Below are 26,184 nucleotides of genomic sequence, written 5' to 3' on the forward strand. Positions count from 1 at the left end.
GTGAGATCAGTCTAGAAAAGTCCTGCAAACATGGAATGGAATTAAGAAAAAGTAGAGGGATAAACAAAAAATAAAAAGAAGATAAGGAAAGATTGAAGAAAATAAGACGTGAAGCAGAAGCTGGGAGCAAAAAAGAACAAGAGCTGGCATCAAGCTCTTGTTTTGGGGAAACCAGTGCAGGTGAAGAAAACTGGGCCAAATTTAGCTTCAATTTTATGCAGCAGCAATATGTTGAGGCTACCGTCTTGAAGTTCTTGATTTCGGCCTGGCTGATTTCTGCAAGTTCATGAAGATTCATATAGGAAATCAGAAGCAAAAATAAATAATAATAATAATAATAAAATAGTGGATTTCATCTGAGCATGAATAAGTTGCTAAGTCGGCATGCCAAATAGATGCACCTCACGCAGGAGTTCAGATAATACCCTTCCACAGAGAAAACCAATAGCAAATTCATGCTTTGTTTTGTTTGGGACAGCTTTCTTAGTGCTTTTTAAAGCAGTTTTTTGGTACAAAATTTTAATTTTTTCTAAAAAAGCTGCTTTAAGAAGCGGTAAGAAAGCCGTCCCGAACGAAGCCTCGGTCGCAAACAGATGTGTTGAGTGATTTAGAGAGTTTGAAACACTCAAACCTCTAAATATGTTTCTCATATTGTTTCCTCTATTTACATCAGTGAGTGGAATTCAGTAAGTGTTATTCAGCGAGGCTACGTGCCACTTAGAAAGAAGAAATTGAAATCTTCCTCAGACAAGGTTGTATATGACTGTTCAGACTCTAAACATTCAGGAACTGCAAGCAGAAATGTATCAATTTACAATGCATGAGAGCTGGATTTCATGATCTGAGACTATCTTAAGCTATTTAATCCAATCACATATAGCTGGGACCGGAGAAATTATGCCGCCCCATGATATTTGGACTTCTAGATGACTATTTCAATATAGTGAGACCCACCTCATGTTGGGGAAAATGAAGCATGAGTGATCAGTAATATGATTAAGAATGATAAATAATAAAGTGTTGATCCACGTACTAGTTCCACTAATGATGCAAGCAAAAATAATTAAAATTGATGATGGAAATAACATCCGGTGGACACGAAGCTTCACTAAATTGCTCAAACAACTTCCGATCATCAAACAAACTGCATCGATGCAATTATAGCATCCAATTTACAAAAGAGGAACCTCTCGCATTCGAATCGAGCAAAGGTGATCGAAATCGACGGTCTACATGCAATGTTGCGCAACATTGCCCAAACAATATATGTTCTTGAAATGAAATTCACCATTATGTCTGAAATGTTATAATTATATAGAAATGGCTGTAATATTGCTTGGGACTTTGCGCGAGGGAAAACTCAAAATCAGTGCATATTTCGAGACGGCACGTAAAACGAAATGCATGGGAATTTGCAGTGCCAAGTTATCATACCAAAAAAATCAACTTGCTTGCAAATGAAAACATGAGATTCATGGGAGCAATACAACTTTCAAACAAATATTCCTCCTATACACAACAATTGAAGCTAATACGCCTTCATGGTACTGGCCTCAACTCTCTCTCTCTCTCTCTCTCTCTCTCTCTCTCTCTCTCTCTCTCACACACACACACACACACACATATATAACATGCAAACACGCTGTGAACATATACTTTGGAATGCGCAAATGTATTATGTAAACATACCATCCAGCATGCAAAAATGCACTGTGTCGTAGTAACATGTTATACTGACATGCAAATGCATTATACGCTACGCAGATGCATTAAACCACCACACAAATGCATTATGCAAATATACAAGCAACACATAAATGCATTATATATATACAAGCTATGCAAAACACAAATGCGTTATGTAAACATATTGCAACATGCAAATAGATCATATGCGTGGGCTAAGCAACATGTGGATGCCTCACATAAATAGTGCAAATACCTTTGTCACTCGTGCAAGTGCATTATGCCAATCAGTAAATGCATTATGACAGTTATGCAAATGCATGACACTATTCATGCAAATATGACAATCACATAAACACATCATGTCAATCCAGCTAATGTATCGTATCAATCACATAAATGTGACATGTCAATCATACAAATGCTTTATGATATAAGTATGATATATCTCATGTACATCATATCAAATGCATTAGTCATCTTGCAAATATATCCTACAAAATGCATAGAAAAATATATGCAATATTGAAGGAAACGAAGTAGCCGCATGGTCCCCAACGAGCATAATATATGTACACACGTGACAACTGAGGATGCTATGCGGGTCAAAAGTGAACTTAAGTTCAAGTTTGATCCTCCTCTTTGAATGGACTGTAGTTGACACGACTTGAACCACCAAACAAATACACAATCATAGCACCGACAGGAATATTTGGTTTTATCGTTCCTATTAGGCCTTCAAAGTCTAATACAAAAAAAGTTTGTTGTCAAAAGCATAAACTCTCAGAACCGACACTCGTTGAAGTTAACTGAAGTATATAATTTTATACGTTCATAGTAGACCTAAATCTCTTACCAAAAAAATCATATATTAAAATGAACACCTCATGTTATGATATCTACACGATAACTCTAAAATTTAGGAGTAGAACTTGATACTCGATTTGCAATCAAACAAAGTTGACAAGGAGTTGATCTCAACCTGAGGGATCTCTAACTTTTAAAATACTCTCAAATATCAAGATTAACCATTAAGGAGTTTTGATTTCAATAAAAAAAAAATCCAAAATACAAGAATAACCAAAAATCTGAATTTTGAAATGAAATTTAATCACCTAAACTTAAAGCAAAAATCCATCCACCTAGCGCAATAGTTGTCGAGGTAGATAAATATGGAAATCATTTTAGCTCAAAACGAGCGAATGTCCAATCGAGAATATTACCAGGATTTATTCTTAAATAATCTTTTTTCCAGTAAGGACGTGACATGTATCCTCTAACCGATGATTTCGCCGTCAAATGACAACACAGGTAAACGGTTATGATCGCGGCCCTCTAATTGAGTGATTTTTCCATCAAATGATACCACTAAATTATGGTCATGGCTAGAGCCCGTATGTTCTCTAATATCTCTAAATCCTTGAGAAATGAGTCAACAGGGTATAATCAATAGGGCATAGAACTCTTTATTAGCTAAGGTGGGCTCAAATATATTCTTTTAGGCAAACACTCACCCTAAGCCTACAAGGTGCCCTTATGCAAAGCAAGACATGATTGCCGACAAGGATTTTTCGGTTAGGTTAGGCCGACTATCTCCTCTAACTAAGTAGATTAAGGACCATGATGACCCGAGATGACGGAACCATGAGATCTTGATCGGGTTCATCATCATTCCCCCCACCATCCGCTTCAAGTGGGCGGTGATAAATTTCAATTTTCAATGTCTAAAATTATTGCTACTATATATTGGGTACTAAGTGCATATTCTAATGACTAGCCTTAATCGAAAGTTATCTAATCTACTTCACAATCACTGCAAAAAATTAAGCAAAGCAAGGTTGGAGCTTCAAAAATCAAAAGGTAATCTACGTATAATTGATTACTTTATTATATTATTAATTTCTTATTTTACTTTAAATTATATCAAATCCAATGATAACTGATATTAGAAGTAAGAGAAAAAAAATGATGTAATAGAAGAAGATCCTGAAGATGACTAAGATAGAATACAAGGAACGATAGATTTACTACATATGAGATCTTGTATGAAGAATATAAGAGTGAGGATGAAACTACCATGGATCCTAATCCTCAAGATATATTTTAAGTTTTAAGTAAATGTTTATCATGAATCTCATTTCAATTTTTCGTTCAATAATAATATTTAATATTACGATTTGTGGTTTATGTCATTATATGATGATGAATGAAGTAAATATGTTGATAATTTATTTCATTTTTGTCATTTTTATAAATTATTTGCAATTTTATGGGTTTTTTATTTTAATGCTTTGAGGCTTGTGTCTCGATCCACCTCAAGACTGACACCTTGTCTCACAATTCAAAATGACTTGATTCTCGATTTTTCTTATTTAAACCTTGTTCTTTTCTATACTCGTTCAACTATCTCTCTTTCTCTATCATTTGCTTGACAAATCAACCAAAACAAACTCTAAAGAAAAGTAACAAAGAAACAAATAACATATTTGACACCATCGACCAAGGCCTATATTATGGCAAACATCATTGTCAATCAACATCATACCCATCATCAATCATTTAAAAAAAACAATAAATTGATATTCAACTATCTCGCAATTTCAGTGACTTTCAATAATCTTTCCGATCACTTCCTAGAGTAGATAAAAAACTTTGCTCTAATGAACACCTCCAGCTGCCTTCTCTTCCATTCACCAGATCTCTCTATCCCCTGCTTGATCTCCTACAAAGTTGAAGCCTTCCCAACCTTTTATAGTGATGCTCGACACTTTAGGCTTCACATACCACCTGCTCACCACCGAGCATCAAGGACTTCCTGTCCCATGATCAAGCCTGCCACTACCCACAGCTAGAAAATCAAGAGAGATTCTAGTCTTCGCTGTGTTTCTATCACATATCACTTATACTCCTTTGATAAGTTGAATATAGGCGGTGGTATCTTTGTTTTAGGAAGCAAATGTGCGTATATTATGGTGACTGAACAAAGCAAAAAAACTATCCCAATATCTGATAGAACATGCTGTAATTTAATCAAGAATTTGAGAGATCTGATTTAAAGAAATCAATGTTCCACACACCTAAAACCTCAAGCTATGAGAAGCTTCCATATCGCTATTCAGATAACCCGCTGGAAATAGAACGGTAACAACTGCTCCTGAATAAAATATCTTTAAAAATGCACAAAAAGTGATGCTCGGTTAATTTTATCACCACCACCTATGCACCAAATTAGATGAGCCATTTTACACAATAACGCTTGTTCAATCCAGTGCCAATGACAAGATGCCCGATGATGTCATTCAATGGTTATCCACAGGCAAAACGTGAAATTGCAGCTAAAAAAGAGCCAATATTATGATTTAGTAGAAGTATGAATGCAAAAAATAATGGACTAATTCAAAAGAATAACTTACAGATGCTGCACCAAAGCTAGCCCCTGAACCAGTGGTAGAACCTACAAATGAAATAGAAAGCTTTCAAAGGAGCCAAAGATAAAAAATCAAACATTTGATGAAATTTTATTTATTTATTTATTTAATGGTGTTTTTATTAGAAGGATAAAAATCTATCTAAAAATACAAGTTTAATAAAAATGTTAAAAAAAAGGAGACATCTCGCTTAAGAATTTTTCCACAAAGAACAACAAATGGAAACAGAAAATTGCTCTACTATTTTTCTCTTACAAGAAAATAAAAAGACCGAATTCTTGTTTGCAACACTCCTAGAGTTTAGGTTACTTCACCAGGAAAAAAGAAAAACATTCTACAATAAATGGAAAATAGCCGAGTCTACATATCCATCTAAAAATTCAGGGTAGTTCAATCAAACATATTTTATCATTTCCTGTCTCCGAAATCTTGGAAAGGCTTAGCATCCATCAGACAAAAAATGCAAATTCTTTGCTGGTAGGTTACTATTATAAACCCAGCATTAAATCAAGCTAGCCAGCGCATTTTACACCTCTAGTTATGATTCCTAAACTAGCTATTCTATTGCTAGAAAAGTAATCAAATTTCAGTCATACCTAGTGTAAGTGAAGGTGTTGCAAATAGTGAGGAGCTTCCAATTGCTGGACTAGAAGTCAAGGTTGACGTACTGGCTCCAAACAGAGAGGGAATCTGACTAGACCCAAAAAGAGATGTTGATGGAGTCCCAAAACTCGTTGATTGCTGTGAAAACCCAGTTGAACCAAGAAGGCTAGTAGAACCGATAGCAGATGCAGATGGGGTTAAGAGATATGATGACGTTGGAACAACAAGAGAAGAAACTGGAGAACCAAATAGTGAAAATCCACCACCGGAAGAACCTGAGCTCACTACAGTTTGCTGAGGAGCACTTGACGCAGGAATCACTGGACTAGCATGCAAACCGGTACTATGAGTTGATGGCTGAGAAGAAACTGCAGGCAAATGCAAAGTTGGATGAACTCTTTTAGCAGCAGCTTCCCGTTTAGCAGTTTCTCGTCTGTCAGCTTCGAGAAATGGGTCATTGCCATGACCATGATGCCGGTGTTCAGCAAGATAAACTGTCTTCATAGACTCAACGTATTGATGGAGGCTCTCCACCTATGAAGAAACATGGTATTGAAGTCATCAGATATTCTTAAAAAAAAAAAGATCCAACACTTATAATTTCATGTGGATAGTATCATAAGTGAAATAATTACAAAGCTAATCAACATTTTAATGGAAACAAAAATCCATGAGGTGGATAGGTTATTTTTTTCTTAATGGAAAGATGGGGAAACCCTTCTCGTTAAAAATAGAAAAGAAATAAGACAACTATAGAGTTACAGAATTGATAAGAATATAAGGAATGCAACAACACTGAAAACATACAGTAAAACTAAACTTCTAAAAGTTCTACACGCTTTGCCTGAAATATTATAATATTTTCTCAACAACACCAACACCAACATCAAGTCCTTATCCCACTATGTGGGGTCGACTACATGAATCCTTTTTCTCTATTATATCATGTTAAAAGTTAAATTCTCATTTAAATCTAATAAAGAAAGGTCATTTCTAATATTTTCTAACCAACTCTTTTTAAGTCTACCTCTACCCTTATTAACATAAGTCAAATCTAATACATCTACTTTCCTAACCAGGTCATCGAAAGACTGTTGTTTTATGTGACCAAACCATCTAAGGCGACTCTCTCTAATCTTATATTCCACTGGAGCTACTCCAACCTTTTCACGTATATGCTCATTTCGTATCTTGTCCCTAAGAGTAAAGCCACTCATCCACCTAAGCTTCCTCATCTCTGCAATACTAAACTTAATATTATGCTTCTCTTTTAATGGCCAACATTCTGCACCATAAAGCATTGCAGGTCTAACTACCACTTATAGAATTTTCCCTTAAGTTTGAGAGGGACTTTTCTATCACACAACAAGCCTGATGCATTCCTCCGCTTCAACCACCCAACTTTAATTATACTAATAATATCTACATGTATTTCACTATCACTCTAAACAATAGACCCAAGATATCTAAAACATATACTCTTATTGATGGCTTGATCACCCAAAGTTACAATTACATTCCATATATTCAGTTTTAGATCTACTCAAACGAAAGCCTTTAGACTCTAAGGTTGACCTCCATAATTCAAGTTTACCTTCAACTCCCTCTCTAGTCTTTCAACAAGAAGAATATCACCAGCAAAAAAGCATACACCAGGGTACAACCTCTTGCAAATGTCTAATGAGAACATTTATCACTGAAGCAAAAAAGATATGAGCTTAAAGTTGATCCTTGATGTAATCCAACTGAAATAGGAAAACACTTGGTCAAACCACCTTGTGTCTGGACACAAGTAACAGCTCCTGCATGCATATCCTTAATGACTTGAATATAAGCAATATTAAACCATTTCTTTTCTAGAACTCTCCATAGCACTTCTCTTCGAACTTTATCATATGCTTTCTCTAAACCAATAAATATCATATGTAGATCCTCCTTATTCTCTCTATACTTCTCCATCAAACCTCTCAATAAAAGCATAGTTTCCAATGTAGAGTTGTAGACTTACCCGGCGGCATGAATCCAAACTGATTTTGAGAAACTTTAATATCACGCCGCAACCTATGCTCCATAACTCTCTCCCATAATTTAAAAGTATGACAATTAACTTAATTCCTCAACAATTCGCATAATCTTCAGCATCACCTTTATTCTTAAAAATATGAATCAACACACTCATTCTCTACTCATCTGGCATCTTTTTAGTCATCAAAATAATATTAAAATGTTTAGTAAGACAAAAAATTCCTTCTCCTGAGCATTTACACACCTCTATTGGGATATCATCAGGTTCAACAACATTTTCACACTTAATTTTATTTAAAGCCTCTCTAACTTTGATTTTACTAATACGCCGATAAATATAAAAATCTTTATTTTCATTTAGGTTGCTAAGGTCACTAAATTCAATCGCATTATCATAATCTTCATTGAGGAGTTTATAAAAATATCTCATCCACCTTTGTTGAATATCTTCTTATAGTAAAAGCACTATTTGAACTTCATCCTCAATACACTTCACTTGAACTAAATCCTTACTACTCTTATCTCTTTATTTGGCTAAATTATACAAATATCTTTCGCCCTCCTTAGTATCTAATCTATTATAAAAAACATTAAAAGCTAAAATATTTGCATCGCATATTGATTTCTTAGACTCTTTACGGACCTCTTTATATCTTTCTCAATCATCAGAATTTTTACAATTAAACTAATTTTTATAACAAATCTTCTTATGTTTTATCTTTTCTTGAACATTTTAATTATATCATCAACTATTTTTACTATTAGGAGCTTTTTCCTATGATAATCTAAGCACATCTTTTGCAACATTCTTAATATCACTAGCTACTTTTTCCCATATAACATTAGCTTTCTCATACATACAAAAAAAATCTTAAGATACAGTATCTTACTCTCAAAATTTTTTTTTAAAATATTTTTAAATGCCCCCATATAATCCTAGAATAACGTTTTACTTTATTTGTTATTTTATATCTCTTATCTTAAAATCCAAAACTAATAAGTGATGTTAGGTACATAAATTTTCACTTGAAATAACTTTACAATCTTTGTAATCTAAACGATCTATTTTTCCCATCAGAAAAAATAATCAATCTGAGTTTTATTATATCCATTCTTATAAGTGATAAGATGATCTCTTTTCTTAAAAAAGTATTAAGAATTACAAAATTATAAGCTAACGAAAAATCTAATATGGCCTTACCACCTTCATTAGTCGCTCCAAACTCATATCCCCCATAAATGCTTTTAAAATCATCGATCTCTCTACCAACATGTCCATTGAAATCTCCTCCAATAAAAATGATAAGATGCTCATCTCTTTTCTTAAAAAAGTATTAACAATTACAAAATTATAAGCTAAAGAAAAATCTAATATGGTCTTACCACCTTCATTAGTCGCTCCAAACTCATATCCACCATAAATGCTTTTAAAATCCTCCAATAAAAAATTTTCTTCAAGAGGTGTCTTTTATATTAATTCTTCTAAGTCATTCCAAAATTTTAATTTTAAACTCATATTCAAACCTACTTGAGGAGCATAAATACTTATAATATTAATAATCTTAGCATCAACAATAATTTTTAAAGCTATAATTTTACCTCCAATTCTATTAGTTTTTATAACATTATCTTTTAAACTCTTAATTATAATCACACATATATCATTTCTAGTACGGCTCTTACCAAAATACCAAAATTTAAATCCTAAACTATCAATCTCCTTAGCCTTCTCTCTAACATATTATTTTTCTGAATGCATAGAATATTTATTTTCCTATGAATCATAATATTTATTAATTTCATTAATTACCTATAAGGATACCTATATTCCAAGATCCTATCCTAATTTTAGTTTCATGGATTAATTTCTTTGCCCACATCCGCCCATGATGTGTACTTATAAAATTTGTTGTACTTATATCAATTACTATAATCCATCCAAAAATAAGCTTGGGATAATTCGTTGAACTAGATTAATTTATCATCCATGTAAAAACTTGAAAAGCATTTGCTATTCCTTTATTTACATATGTTTCAAAGAACTGAATAAGAAAAATATCTCAGATGTCTTTGCCTTGGATATAATAATCTCTCCAGGAAGAAAATGACGAGTCAAGGAGAAAGATGTAATTAAAAACTCCAAAGATAGAAAAGAAATACCATCAAGTGTTAGAGAAGAAGCTAAAATTGAAAAATAGATGAGTATTATCCTCCAAAAGACAATCGCACATTGCTTGAGATCTTTCTCAGAAAACGGTCCATCCAAAAAAGGATATTTTCAAAGGAACAAAGGCCTCCGAGATCCATTTATAAGATGTAAGAATGCCTCCATGAATAAGAAATGAATAAAATGATTTAACTGAATAAAGATCATAAGAAGAGAGTATCCACTTCAGAGTACCACAATTTGGGTTCAACTTTATCCGAGTAAAAGCCCAAACTAGTCCCCCGACTATTAGTAAATGTCTAATTTAATTTCAGACTTTCATAATGCCCTAATTTAGTCCCTGACTACTAAAAAATGTCTCAATTTGGTCTCAAGACCAAAAGTAACAATTAAAGTTAACCCCAACAATTAAATGTGAGGGTATTTTAGGGGTGTCAATATTGGACCCGACCCGAATACCCGACCCGAACACGACCCGAAAATTTTGGGTTTAGCTTGACCCGAACCCGAAGCGGGTCGGCGGTTCGGGTCTGGAAAACCGACCCATTTGCAAATCGGGTCGGTTCTGTTGCCCGAAAACCCGGGATCGACCAAGAAATTGACCCGAAAAACCCACTGCTGTGTTGGGCCTGCCTCGCTTGCCGCATGCCCGCCTACCCGACTTGCCCGGCTGCCAGCCTGCCACGGTCTCCGCTGCCCGCGTGCATCCGAGCTCGCTGCGCCCATCCTCGCCATGCCACTCGTCTTGTAGCCTCGTCTGTCGGCTCGATCCGTTCCGTTTTTCTTTTTTCCCCATCGGGGCCGGCAACGCGCCAAAACCGCGTGCATCGAGCCGGCCATGCCATCACATTCGCGTCGCATCGCTTCATCTGCCGCGCCATCTTGCCATAGCGTCGCCGCATAGCATCGTGCCCCAGCAGCTCTACTGCCCGCTGCCGAACGTCGCTGCCGCACTACAGCTGCAGAGCCTCGCTGCTTGCTGTCGCTGTCGACGTCGGTTGTCACTACCGAAGGCGGTCGGGTTGACCCAAACCCGAAGCGGGTCAGGTTCAGGTCCGGAAAACCGACCCGTATGCAAAAACGGGTAGGGTTAGGGTTGACCCGAATAGTGCCGGGTCAGTTTCGGGTTCAACTCGAACCCGACCCGTAACCCGAAATTGTAGACACCCCTAGGGTATTTTGAGTATTGGAGTTTATGTGAGATTATATTATTATTTTTATTTATTTTAGTATTTATCATATTAAAATAAACAAAAAATTTATAATGAAAGTAAATTACGTTTAATAATTATTCACTTTTGTTATTTAATTAGTTAACTTTTATTATGATTTTTATATTTATTTTATTATGATAAATAACAAATAATACAACCTCACATACATCATAATACCCAATATGTCCTCATATGTAACTGTTGGAATAAATTTTAACAATTATTTTTGGCATTGGAACAAAATTGGAATATTTTTAATAATTAGTGGATTGAAGTGGTCATTATGAATGTCTGGAGCTAAATTGGGCATTTACTAATAGTCGGTAGACTATTTTGACCTTTAACTCACTTTATCTGATCCAACTCCAAGCACAAATTAGACATATTAAACAAATAAAAATAGGTTATTCTTTTCTAATAAAGATGCCAACCAGTAGAATAATAGGATTGAAATTTTATCAACTTGTTATTATTCTAAACCAACTTGAAAAGATGAGGATAAGGCTTGGTTGAAGGCAATTTATAAACCCACACATCATTGCAAAAAATGTCTTTTACAACAATATGAATTTTCCAAGAGATCAGATGGAAGAAAGGATAAGACGCTATTCTAACTCTTTTTATGTATTGAGAATCAGGCGTAATCTTGCCCAACTACAAGTCAGGTGAGTGTTACTATATTACTGGTTTATGATTTTACTGACTTAGGAGTTCAAGTCAAGATGAATAGATGTTCAAATTCAATTAGATAGATGATGCAACCAAATGGGAAGAACCGGGTGGCAAGCTGACTACATGGCTTTCCCGGTTCCCCGGATGCTGGGGCTGTTCGGTTCCTCTGTCTGCTGGGATGTTCGGTTCCCTGCCTGCTGGGTTGTTCGACTCCTGTCCGCTTGGCTGCTCGGTTCCTCCGCCTGGGTCCCTCGGTTCATGCTCTGTCCCGGTTCATGCTCTGTCCCGGTTTGGCTTCTGGAAAACTTTAATGCTGCCTTTTTTCTCTCTTTTCTGGTTGGCTTGAGTGGGCGGCTGATTTGGCTTTTGGAATTCCTAATTTATTGTGACTTTTGGGACTCCTCTTCTCCAATTTATGAGGGCTGTTTTGTGGGCTTTTGGGCTTCTTCTTTCCTCCTATATAAAGGATTGTTTTGGGCTGTTTTAGAAGATGTTTTGTGTGAACAATATTTGAAAAATGTAAAACCAGAGGGTTTTTTGGATAGCTTGCGAGCTATGCCTCTTCTTCTTCTCCTGCTTCTATAACTTCGTCTCGGTCTTCTATCCTCCACTCCATGGTTATCACTCCTTTCTTCTCAACTTATCTTATTATCAATGTATTAGGTGTTTAAGTGTCTTTTAACGTGTCTTTGTTATCATATCATCTATAATTTGTAGTTTTGTTGTTAAGTCGTCCTATTAGTCATTTTTTCAGTATATTTGGTTTGAAGTAGGTCAATTTTGGAAGACTTACAAATTTTGTATTTGTAGGCAAATTTTCTTGTCTACATCAAAATGATATCAGAGCTTTAGGTTGTGTGCAAGTCTTTTTATGAGTCTTTATATATATACACACACACAATAATGAGCAATCCAAACCATCATCCTATGGGAATCTCAAGTCAAGAGCCAACAGAATTTCAAGATGAATACGATCCTTCCAATGTTGAAAGTCAAACTCCATTGCCCAGTACTCATGAAGTTGGCATTCCAACAGACAGCAGTCTCTCGTCTGAAGGAGATTCAACAGACCCGATTCAAAATGAACTTTACAAGATACAAAGATTGATGTACTTATGTGATAAGAAATTTGAGAAAAGAACTCAGGTACTTCTTGCTGAATTTAATCAAGAAAAGGAATTGATTGAACAGAAACATGTTGCTATGATTAAAGAATTGGTTCGATTTAACAAAGAAAATTATGAATCGAACTCATCAGGAGATGAGGTTCTTTCAATAGGGGAGAATTGACACAAGCAAAATGGGAAGAACCGGCTGATTAGCTGACTGCATGGCTATCTTGGTTCCCTGGCTGCTGGGTTGTTTGGTTCCCTGCATACTGGGCTTGTTCGATTCCTTGCCTGCTGGGCTGTTCGGCTCCTGCCCGCTTGGCTGTTCGGTTCCTCCGCCTAGGTCCCTTGGTTCCTATTCTATCCCGGTTCATGATTGTGGTGGTTCAACTTCTAGGAGCCTTTAATGCTGCCTTTTTTCTCTCTTTACTAGTTGGCTTGAGTGGGCGGCTGATTTGGCTTTTGGAATTCCTAATTTATGGTGACTTTTGGGACTCTTCTTCTCCAATTTATGAGGGTTGTTTTGCAGGCTTTTGGGCTTCTTTTTTCCTCCTATATAAAGGATTGTTTTGGGCTGTTTTAGAAGATGTTTTGTGTGAACAATATTGGAAAATGTAAAACCTTAGGGTTTTCTGGATAGCTTGCGAGCTATGCCTCTTCTTCTTCTCCTTCTTCTATAACTTCGTCTTGATCTTCTAACCTCCTCTCCATGGTTACCACTCCATTGTATTTTTCTTCTCAACTTATCTTATTATCAATGTATTAGGTTTTTAAGTGTCTTTTAACGTGTCTTTGTTATCATATCATCTATAATTTATAGTTTTGTCGTTAAGTCGTCCTATTAGTCATTTTTTCAATATATTTGGTTTGAAGTAGGTCAATTTTGGAAGACTTGCAAATTTTGAATTTGTAGGCAAATTTTCTTGTCTACATCAATAGAAGAGAACTATTCCGGATTCATAGATCTTTAATATCAAACCCTTTAATTTTTTTTGGTTTGCAGATGTTTTACCGATTGATCAAGCAAAACCTTTTAAGAGAAAGTTTTTTTTTTTTTTTTTTTTGAAAAAGGGGGGGAGGGGGGGGGGGGGGGGGGGGGTTATGTGAGATCGTAGGCTTGTGGGCTCCTGGTTAGTTAGAGGTTAACATAATAGTATATATGGATATTATCTTTCCAAATATGCCATCATCTATGATATCCTTCCAAATATGTCATCATCTCGAAACTACAGACATTGATGAAACAACGACGACTTGTGATGGATGAAGAAATAAGATAGTAAGATGTATAAGTACTTATAAATTTAATATAAGCAATGTAAATGAAATCTTTTGAGTGAATAAAAAAGTAGGAGATAAAAGAAATATCTTCTACTTCTACAAAGATTCTCTGGAAATGGTGTGCTTATCCATACGAACTAGTAGGGGTGTTAAAACTGGTCGGGTTAAGGCCCAACCAAAATTGACCCGGGTCTAAAAGGGTTGACTCTAACCCGACACGGGTTTGCAAACGGGTCAAGAATTCCAACCCGGACACGACCCGCAAATGTTTCCAGGTTGACCTAACCCGACACGTGAACCATGGCAATAGACACGCATGACTCCACGTACGCGATGCGGGAGCAGACGAGTCGATTGAGGAGGGGGTCCAGAGTCCGGACGAGATGTGGGCAGCTGGAGCAGCCTCGCGGAGGCGGCCTAGGGATATTCGGTCAGGATTTGGGTGCAACCGATGAGGGTTTGGGTCCGACACTGGTAGCAGGCAGCCGACGTGGTCACTCGAGCGGCGAGCGAGGGATCAGGATGGAGATCATAAGGGAGGACTGGCAAGCACTGGTCAAAATGCGAGGCTCTTGAGCGCGGGATGGCGGGTCAACTCGAGTCATTGTTGGGTTTCTAGGTCAACTCAAACCTAACCCAAACGGGCTAAAACTTCAAACCTGAACCTGATCAATATGACAAACGAGTTGGCTCGAACCCGGAAAATTCGGATTTAGGTTTCAGGCCGTGTCAAATATTGACACTCCTACAAATTAGTCTCCCAAATTCAAGAGAGAAACAACTTCAGAAGCAAAAGAGCAACAAATGAATACCAACCTAAATTTGTTTAGGTGAGAGCTACCAATACTCTAATCCCACTTGTTGACCATGATAGTAAAGCTACTAAGTTTGACGCATCCTTTTTTCACGATTGAGTCAAGAACTTTTATGGATTAAGAAAGAGCTCAACATGATGAAAGTGAAACAAACAATCCAATATTTGTTCCAATTCCATTTAAGATCTTCAAAAAAGACCCACTTTCTGATTTTGTTGCTGAAAGATTAAGAAAATCTGATAATTGCCAAAAAAAAAATCTTCCTCGACAACTTCTCTTCTTGAAAACGTAGACAAATAATTGGATGTATGTCCCAACTTCTTGCATCTATGGCATATTATGACTAACATTTGAAGCAAATAACAAGATAATGTTTACCCTGTGAATGGTTGAAAAAATTAGTGTTGAACAGTGAAATTACTGGGATTAGATTTTCTAGGGGATGCATGGAATCTTATCCCTACCTTCTGTTATTTTAAATTATATCCAAAATTTAAATTCTTTACCTTTTTCCCTACTATGGTAGAGAAATTACTTTAGCTCAAAAAAAAAATGAAGGATGGCTAACACACCCAACAAGTTCAACTCACTCATAGCTCCTATGTTTGGCTATTTTGAGGAGCTCAAGCACCTCAACAATAAGATAGATACTTGAAATTAAATTAATGATTTCACACACATGTAATTATCATACCAACACCTCAACAAGTTGCTTTTCCTTGTCTTTAGATTCACTATTTCAAACAATCCATTTGTGCTCTCTTGGCTCAATTTTTGTTAAACCGCTTCAGGTGGATGATGCTACACTAGGCCTCTAAATCTGCCTATGGCTAGAAATCTGATGGAAATGGGCATTACTATCCCCTTGGAGAAGGATACTTAGACTAGTTTCACCACCCGTGACTACTGACAAAAAGTAAAATTTGAAGATATTCCTTCCTATTATCCTTTGTGCAATTTTTTATCACAACTTCTCAGAACATCCAAAACTAAGTACAACTCCAAGAAATCATAACATTGGGGAGCGTTCAATTAACAAAAGCCAACCTTCTAATGCAATAGTAGTAATTTTGATTATTTTTTACCGACAATTTTTGAACCCACATTAGAACTTAGATCATATATTGGAATTAGTACATACACTAGAAGTAAACCCAAGGATAGTGATTGGCACCGCACCTACCAAAATACTAATGATCCACACCCACCAGAAAATTCTACTCCTGCTGATCAAATTGTTGTTGGGGATATTGGTGACCCTGAATCTTTGACTATTGGCTCTGATATTAGCATTTATATTATTGAAAAACTCGTGGGTAAAAAGTTTCAAATTTTATATGTCAAGAGAGGAAGAAAAAAAAAAAAAACCTATCACTACTCTCTAAAATATACCATACTTCAAGTTGAGCGTTTTTAGGATAGGACCTCTTCTCTACTGGGCTTCATTTCTTCTTAGCTTTGCTACTGTACTTTATTTTTTACCCTTTTTAATCTAGCAATTTTCTACAATTGCTTCATATTATTTTTTTTTTTCCTATGAACAATAAAATTATATTTTTTTTCCAATGAACAGTAGTACATACATGATATACTCATCCATAATAAAATTATCAGTTATGCAGCAAGTCATCACATATTCGTGTGTTTTATGAATATAGGTACATATCATAACAAGAATACATGCGAATATAAGGGATGTAAATGTTATCAAAGTTAACTGATATTACCTTGGCAGCAACATGAACAAAGAAATCATGAACATTTGACATAATGTTAGGTAGTGACTGTAATGATGACCCTGAGTTCAAAGAGTTCTTTTCACTATCTAGTAGTAGAAGCTGCTCTAACTCTTCAACCCACTGACGGCACTCAGAAAGGTAATTCTCAAATTGAGTAACTGAAGACTGCATAAACTGAGAAGGTCTCTTTGGGAACCCGCTATAGAAATCATAGAGAGGTGCCATAGAACTACTTGCCATTTGATTGCTGGGGCTAGAACTTATAGGACCCGCCAAAGCATTACTTGCAGGGACACTATCTGAATTTGGCCGAACAAATCTTGGCCTAATAAGCATATATGAACGCACAGCTACTTCTGTGTTCCACATCATGCTTTTCACTTCAGACATTAGTTCTTGCACTACAAACTTTTCCCTGTCCATAGCAGCGCTGATTCCTCCTAATTCCTAAACAGTAAAAACAGACTCAGAATTTTCACAGCTACAAATGGATGATGGAAAAAAAATAACCAAAGCTGCGACAAACAGAAGCAATTAAGAAATAAAAAATTTACTGCATTTAATATTGCAATACAAATAAATACTCTGGACTGCAGCTAAATACAGGTGAGACGCAAAAATATGGCATAAATATAAGCAGTTACGAGCTTAAACACATTTAGGATTTATGGTTAACTTCAAAGTTTAAAATATTCATTAAATTTCTCAGCAAGTACGAAAACATCATCATAACGCAAAAACTAAAAAGCACCAGCAACGATACTTTGCCCTAACATTGAATGTTGATATGACATATATATGAATGAAAAAAGGGCCAAAAGTGATTCAGGTTCAAGGTACAGATAATGCTCAAAGAAAGTAACATAGAGTGACTTAACCTTTACACTGAAGAGAAAAGAAATAAAATTGGCAAAAAATTATTGCTAAATATAGATATGGCATGAGTAAATTCAGAAACCTTAATATTTCCTTCCCCTTAACATTTTATTATCAATTATACAATGCTTGCCGCAACAACAAGCTAATAGTATGAATTCATTTTACCAGAAAAACAAAACCATATTAGCAAACAATTAGACTGACAATCAAAAGGAATGCCAAAGAAACGTAATTAACATACAAATTAGTACTGGCAAGGTTATTTAATTAGAAAGTAACATAAAGGATCTTGCAATGCCTGTAACCTCAAAATGACAATAAACTAATATAGACCTGAAGTTGCAGTGGGTGTATATGCACGTGCGCATGTCAAAAACAAACTAGGTAATTTGAAAGAAAACTTTAAACCTGCAATATATGGCTAGCATCAAGCTCAAAACTATCACTTGACATTGAGGAGCCATAAAGTCGACTATTCTGTTCTAACCTTTGGCTCTCATCCTTGTACTCCATTATGCGTTCTCTGTGATTAAAAAACCAAAAGGAAATGGTAAAGAAATAGGAGGTGGGCATTAATTGATTCGATATAAGATTTAAGCCCCAGAGTCAAGAGAACTACAACACATGCATCACGTTGAACTAAAAGGACAATAAACTGGAGAGTTACATCTTTTCTGCATAACTAATTATGACTAAGCATACATGAAATGATAAGAAAGAGTTATGCATTGAGAAATATTCTGATTATCACCAGAGTTATATTTCCATCATATAAGTTGATTCTTTTTTTATCTATGAAGTCCTCATATTGAAAGGAATGTCAAGCAGCATTTTTCATATTTTGAATCTCAAATGATTACCTCATGATATGATAAGCAAAAGAAATAATATAAAATAAATGCATGATAAGAGGATAATATAGGAGTGATTGCATGTGCATGCTAAATGGTGGAGCCACCCTTTATAGTAATGGTTGAGGACATATTATACCTTCACATAAAGGGTAAGGAAAAGGATTACCTACGCTTGGGGGATTAGGTTGAAAAAGGTTATGAGATGATGTACTTTAAGGGCACAATTTAGACGATGCTGTGCATTATAACATAAGACATTTAAATGAAAAATAAAGCTAACAATTGTTTATTCTACCATTGTGTAAGTTACAAATGTTTTTTATTTTGTTTGTTAAGTTGAAGTGTTTAATAAATTACATAGAAAGATCTGCATGCATACTAATTGAATTTCTATGATTTAGAAATATAATTAGTTGCTGATTTGTTCAACTCACCCATTAATTGATAAAAAATTTCAGAAAAAATCTCCTTCAACCTAAATAGGTGAAAGAAGTGAGGTCGCGCACAAAAAGAGGATATTAATAGAAGCTAAGTATTATAAAAATATTATATGTATTAGTTTATGTTTTTGAAAATATATTTTTTGAAGAGAAATCAAAGATAACGGCATACATTATGAGATGTTAATAAATAGAAGTTTACTATGTAGTTAGCTCCTTTGAATTTGGATGATTTTATAAGAAATATGAAGTAAAAGTAATTAAAATTTCATCCCAACTGTCTGTTTCAAGCTTGCTATTCCAAGCTTCCGGGACAAGACAGGGACATGACATTACATCATATGATCATAACCAATAGACTAGCACATGTCACACTGTTCTAATTGAAAAGTCCCATGCTTAGAGCATGCTTAATATTCCAAAAAAATTCCATTACTCTTAAGTATCTTGAAAACATGAAACACCTAAGTAGAAAGATATCATCTTAGGTGCTTCAGCCACGAAGACAAAAAGGTCATCTTAAGGAATTTAAAGGACCATCAGGAGAGCCCTAAAAAAAAGGAAAAAGAATCGATGTCAATAAATTTTCTTTGCACAATTAATGATGCATTTCATAAAATAGAAAACTAATATGACATAGGAGTGCCATTACACTTAAAAATACTACAAACTGCTAACATATAGGGAGGGCATCATTAAAAACACATGAGAAGTGGTACCATCATTAATCAAATGAACTCACCAAACATACTCTGAATAATTTGCATAATTACTATTACGCGTAGCTACTCTCAGAAAAAGTGCAACCCTCAAACATAAATGAACAAACTTGCAAGACATAAGAAACAAAGCACTTCAAATTTCTGATCAAAGGCCTTAGCATCAGCTGAAGATAAATTTATGAAAGGTTTATTTCAGTAAGTCCATAAAAAGTAAGAAAGTCTAACAAACTTGAGTGATTTGGGAACTTCAACATCCTAGGTATATTAGGAATGAACAGTCTCATCTAATTGGACAAGCACAGACCATTGAGTCGACAATTTAGGCCCAATTTGGCTATCTTTGGACTAGTTTTGGGTAGATCAAAGTTGGGCTTGAACATTAAGCATGGCAGGCCACATGTGAGCCTTGGATAAGACAAGACAATGATAAAGGATCAGTTGAATCATCTCATTCAATCGCTCAAAGAAAAAGGAGTATTGTCCATACAACAGCATTTTCAAAATTTCACATCCATGAGAGTACATAAAGAAGAGAGTTACTGGAATTTTATCTACATCCTAAAGGCATTCCAGCAAAATAATTTTATAATTCAAATTCAAGGTTTTTGTATCATTTGCAGTTGGTTAAGCTATTTCAAGTTATTAGAATTCTTGAATTCTAGAATCTCTAGTAATTCAGTATTGATTTTCCCAATTTACATAAAATACTTCTGTTAAAATTTATAGTCTCTTTACAATGATTCCATCCAAATCTGCATCAAAGAAACCAACCCTTCACATAATGTTGGACCTCATATATGAAATGGAGAAGGCCACCGAATTCTGGATCATCCATCTTTCTCGTATATTCACAACATATGACTAAGAAGCACATAGAATAGTGCATAGCTATAAGAGTTTGGCATAATATAGGTTTTCTAAAGTGTTATCAGCAGAACCACCTAAAAGTTCATCATCTTTAGAATGCTAAGACACACTCAGATGTTTCAGGTAAAAGGGAAATATCTTCGCTATGTCTTGCAAGAAAAATTTGAACTTACAACAGAGCGTCCAGTTCAACTACACCAAATAGAGCATCTATGAAAGTAACAAAAAAAGAAACCTTCTTTTAGAAACTTTGGAATGGTATCCAGAAGTCAACTAAAAGCCACGACCAGCTATCAAGTTAAAAAAAGTATGGCAGGAAATTATTACTCTAACAGAACAGAAGCAATAGGAACTACAAACTAGTGTCACGTTACAATTTCCCTAGGAACTTCCATGATTGCTTTCTAAACAACGTTAATTCATGTTATGCATAACAAAAAGCTATGACATTTCCGCTATGATGTCCATAGGGCATAAAGAAAAACTCGAAAAAAAGGACAGCGAAATAAAAAGGAAGTGGAAAAAGATGAAGAGTAAACAAACTCGATTTGAAGAAGGAACTTCTGGGAATCTGAATGAAGTTCCTCAAATTTCGTGTTGTAACTCGCAGGTGACCTATCGTTCGTAAAGAGGTACACCTGCTGCTGCTGCGGCTGCTGTTGCGACTGGGGCTGGGCGAAGGAAGGAAACTGCGGGTTCTGTGTAAGGAAAGACGGAGGCAGCTGGGCAGCTGTTGGGGTTAGGTTTAGGGTTTGGGAACTTTGGAATAGCGGGGAAGACGAAGAGAAAGAGAATGCCATTGCTTGCAGCGCCTCACTGTATCACCCGCGCGGGTTTGAGCTCTTGAAACCCTCAGAACCTCGCAAGGGTTTTCGTGTTCCCCGTGTTCCCGGGACACGAAATTTTATTTGTTCAAAAAGGCTCTAGTGCTCCACGTGTTCTCACTATTTATTATACCGGTCCGACAACCCAATTTGAAATGGGCCCGGGAGTTTACGTATTGCTCGGTATTGTTAGGTATTGATCGATTTTGCTAGACAAAAATGAAAAATAGCATTCTGTGAAGAGCAATACCGAGTTCTTTTAGGTATTATTTGATATTGCTCGGTATTGGTCTTCACAGAGCGGTATTTCTCGTTATTGTCAAACAATACCGAGTAATACCTAGCAATACCGAGCAATACCCGAACATAGTAATCCCGGATTCCGGTGCGAGACGGGTCGTCACTCGTCAGGCCGCACAGTAAAGAGTAAGAGCACGTGGCGACATATTATTGGCTACCGGACGTAGAGCTGCATCAGGTCACCTAACCTAATAATTTTTCCGGGCCATGGCGTTTCGGCCCGATTTTTAGCCTAGTTGTTCCTGAATATAATATATTTATTTATTTATTCGTCAGGCCGCGCGGTAAAGAGTAAGAGCACGTTGCGACATATTATTGACTACCGGACGTAGAGCTACATCAGGTCACCTAACCTAATAATTTTTCCGGGCCATGACGTTTCGGCCCGATTTTTAGCCTAGTTGCTCCTTAATATAATATATTTATTTATTTATAACATAATATAATTTGTTGCCAAAATAATTTAATTTCAAATACTTTTTTGTCCTCTTTTGATTTTTTTTCTTTGCTAAACTATTTATTAAATTCTATTAAAAGAAACAATTTTTTTTATAATTTAAGCATTGCTTGAACATGTTGCATCCTGAAATATTTATAATGGTAAAGAAATATAAGTTTTAATATTCAAACTTTTTATAAAGATCTTATACACATATAAATGGAGAGAGGGGCAAAAGTCATAAGAGATATTAAAAATTTTACAGGTAAAACTCTTAAAAAGTGAGAAACAATGGGCTTTATCTAGTTAAAATTGAATCCATCAGTATTTGTCATTAATTATAAATGATGCCTTTTCTTAGGGAAGGCCTTGGCTCAATGTAGCAAATATGCATCATGTATCATCTCAGTGTTATTTTATAAAAAAAATTGTAGCAAATCTATATCATATAAAGCGTATTATATGTTTGGAGTTTGGAGAATCCAGTGACATGAGAGTTATTCTCAAAAGAATGTTGACTTGTTCGTTTGATTGGTAGGACTACAGATAAGCGACGGAGGTCGAAGGGATCGTAGTTTGGTGACAGAGGTCCATGGGATTATAGTTGAGCGACTAAGGTCAAAGGAATTATAGTCGGATAACCGAGGTCGGAGGGATTATAGTCGGGTGATTGAGATCAGAGGGACCATAGTCGGCAGTCGACGGAAGTTGGAGGGACCATGGCCGGTGAACGAAGGAGGATGGAGGGACTGAAGTTGACGGGGGATAGAGGTTGGAGTGTTTATAGTCAGCATGCGATGGAGTCGAAGGAACTGCATTCGAAAAGCGAAGAAGGACTGAGGGTGTGAAATCCCTTAAATAAAAATAAGCTAGACGCTTTTTGGTGTAATTATTAGAATTTCATTGAGAAACTCCACAATTAAGCTTACTCATCCTAGAGAAATCTAAAGATGGTGACCTCCTTGCAAGTTACGCCAACAGGGAAAAATCATGAGCCTTAAGGCTAAAGTAGACAATATCTCGATAGTCAGGAGTTGTAGACTGTTATAAATGGTATCAGAGCAATACACCACCCGAAAATATGGGAACTAAGTACCATACAAGATAAAATGTTACATCAAGGGAGCCACCTCTTGAACTTTGTATAGAATAAAGTGCTATGTGGCAGGAGTCACCACTTAAACTTATAAGGGCCGCCTCTAGAATCTTATATGCCAAGTGGATGATTCTAGGATAAAGATACTAACTAGAACGTGAGTTACTTAAGTATGGGAGATTGTGAAACACCTTAAATCAAAAGAAGCTAATCACTGAAATATTGAGACATTTTTTGTGTAATGGTTAAAATTTCATTAAGAAACTTCACAATTAGTGTGCTCATCCTGGAGAAATCCTATGATGGGTGACCTCTTAGGAAGTTCCATCAACTAGACAAATTGTGAAACAACTAATCAAAAGTGGATAATATCTCGATAGTTAAGAGTTTGAGTGTTACAAAGGGACCATAGTCATCAGGCGATGATGGTCGGACAATGGCTATTGGACGGAGGCCAGAGGGACCGTAGTCAGCAAGTGGTCGAGGTCGAGGGGACCGTAGCCAATTGACGACGGCGAGGGAATATTGTTGGCGGGTAATAGTGGTCAGAGGGACCATAGTCGACAGTGATTATGGTTTGAGGGACTGTAGTTGACAGGTGACGGAGGTCGAATGATAGCTGTAGTCAACAGGCAACGGAGGTCAGAGGGATCGTAATCGGGGGACAAGGATGGTCAGATGAAGGTTTGATGACTGCTACATGTTAGGAGTTTGATGGTGATGATCATACAAAGGTCCAGCAGTGGTGGCTTGGTGGCAAGAGTTTGGTGGCGGTAGTGCTAGGGTGAAGCTCTGAGATTTTTCAACCCTTGGAGCTCTCTTGAGTTTCTAACCGAAGGTTTAAGCCCCTCATAGGAAGAGGATGTCTATTTATAGATTTTGGGAGTGTCATACCCTATAAATATGAAAAAGATTTTGGTTAAATTCAAAATGCTCCATTGGACAACCCATATTGATTCTCATGATCATATAGCATTCATTCGACATTTAATTAACTTAATAATATCCAAATTAAATGATCATGGATGGGTTCCTTAGATATGTCGCGTCAAACTGCTCGATTCAATTATAAGAATGTCATATTTAGAGATCATTTGATTATCCAATTAATGGTTTAAAACTTTCAAATATTTTTTTTGTCTTTTTATGTTGGTCCATTTAGGTTCGGATTGGATCAATTTTGGGGTTGTTGGGTTCATCTCACTAAAACGCTTAATTTGATTATAAGTTTATTAAAATTGGAGTTCGGATGGTCCTGAATTTAATTTTGAAAGTTCTTAATTCATATATGCATCAAGATTTGTGCTTGATCAAGGCAATTTTTTGATGACATATTATACCTAAATATTTTTAAAATAAATCATTAGGTATAGTAGCATACCTTCCTCTAAATGTGGAGCCAATAGTTGGTGGATAGCTTTAATGAATAAGCCAGAATATTAGCCTTAGGCTTCGTTTGAGACGGCTTTCTTCCTGCTTCTTAAAGCGGTTTTTTAGTACAAAAAATTTATTTTTTTTACTAAAAAGCTGATTTAAGAAGCAAGAAAAAAGCTGTCCAAACGAAACCTTAATATGACAAGAGCCCACCCCTAAAACTGTGACATACATTGATGAGTCCAAAAAGAACTCGCCATAAACAAATAAGTATAGAATCTTATTAAAAGTTGAATTTCATATAGAAATTGAAGCTTTGTATACTATACAAACCCTCATTTCAACTCTTGAACTCTACGAGCCTAACAATAATAAAAGAAGGTGATGTAGAAGAAGATATTTAACTATCAGATTTAACGTGATATGCACATCCATGCACAACTCTTTAAACTAAAATTAGTTATGTGCATGTAATTTTTTGGCAAATCAAACAAGTGTTGCACATTTATTTAACTATCCATTAACAACTTTATAATTGTTGCAAAATATGATATGTATGCAAATTATCTATTATTAAGGTTTCATTTGCGACGACTTTCTTACTTAAATCAGAATTTTTGTACTAAAAATCTGCTTTAAGAAGAACTAAGAAAATTGTCCCAAACGAAGACTAATATTTCATTTGGGTTAGTTTTCTTTCCACATCTAAAAACAGTTTTCTGATGCAAAAATATTAATTTTTATAATAAAAAATTGCTTTAAGAAGCACTTAAAAAATCATCCAAAACTTGGGAGTTTTTATCATTGGTAAGCTCAATTATATACCTCTTAAAAGATATTTATAAGGGACATTTTTTTTAATTTTAAAAAGTTAGCATGAAGCCATACAATTAATTTTAAGAAAAAAAAATTCTAGAGTAATTTTGAAGTTTGTCATCATTTTATTATAATTTGTAAAAAAAAATTATCCTAAGAGCCTAATGCAAATATGTAATTTTCAGGCACCAATAAAGAGTAAAAAAGGGGCAACCTACAACCAGTATATAAAAACAAATAAACACAAAAATAGAATATCCTTTAAGCTGAAATAATAAGTTCAGATCCTTCAAACTCTACATAAAAAACAAAAACCCATAAATCTATACAAAAATGAAAATAGCAACAAGCTACACACAAAGGCATCATTCTATTCAAAAGTTATTACGTAAATCCGGACAAATACCGAGTGCTCGGTACCGAACACCCAAGTGACGTGGCGCTTTGTTATTGGTCTCTGGACATGTTTGATGTCCGGACACAATAATGACTCCATTCTATTGCTGCTCCATATCACTATCACTTGGTTCACGCTAGGTACACATGATTTTGTCTGATTGGGTACTATTGGATCATTTTGGGTGCTTTTGGTCATGGCCAATTTTGGGTACTCTTGGATCATCATGAGTACTCTTAGGTTTCGTTTGAGACGACTTTCTTATTGCTTCTTAAAGCAACTTTCTAGTACAAAAATTCTTATTTTTGTACTAGAAAGCTATTTTAAAAGGCGGTAAGAAAGTTGTCCCAAATGAGGCTAAGCAGTAAGAAAGCCATCCCGAACGAAACTTTAGGCTTCATTTGAGACAACTTTTATACTATTTTATAAAGCAATAT

At 35.6% G+C, this 26,184-nt stretch overlaps 1 protein-coding gene across 2 annotated transcripts; it reads right to left on the reverse strand.

The window, feature by feature from the left end:
• Nucleotides 1-8: 8 nt before the first annotated feature.
• LOC110100063 (nuclear pore complex protein NUP58) lies at nt 9-21,378 on the reverse strand. 2 transcript variants are annotated; one of them, XM_020827450.2, is made up of 6 exons: nt 21,045-21,378; nt 18,027-18,141; nt 16,728-17,186; nt 5,711-6,251; nt 5,100-5,140; nt 9-276 (listed from the first exon to the last, which is right to left on the reverse strand). In XM_020827450.2, exons 1-6 carry the CDS (start codon nt 21,299-21,301, stop codon nt 238-240), a joined length of 1,452 nt encoding a protein of 483 aa, XP_020683109.1. In that variant the 5' UTR covers nt 21,302-21,378; the 3' UTR covers nt 9-237. The 2 variants fall into 2 exon arrangements, with proteins under 2 accessions (XP_020683109.1, XP_020683110.1); XM_020827451.2 differs by lacking the exon at nt 9-276 and adding an exon at nt 4,165-5,021.
• Nucleotides 21,379-26,184: the final 4,806 nt, after the last annotated feature.

The sequence above is a fragment of the Dendrobium catenatum genome, unplaced genomic scaffold, assembly GCF_001605985.2.
Source record: "Dendrobium catenatum unplaced genomic scaffold, ASM160598v2 fragScaff_scaffold_542, whole genome shotgun sequence".
NCBI lineage: Eukaryota > Viridiplantae > Streptophyta > Magnoliopsida > Asparagales > Orchidaceae > Dendrobium > Dendrobium catenatum.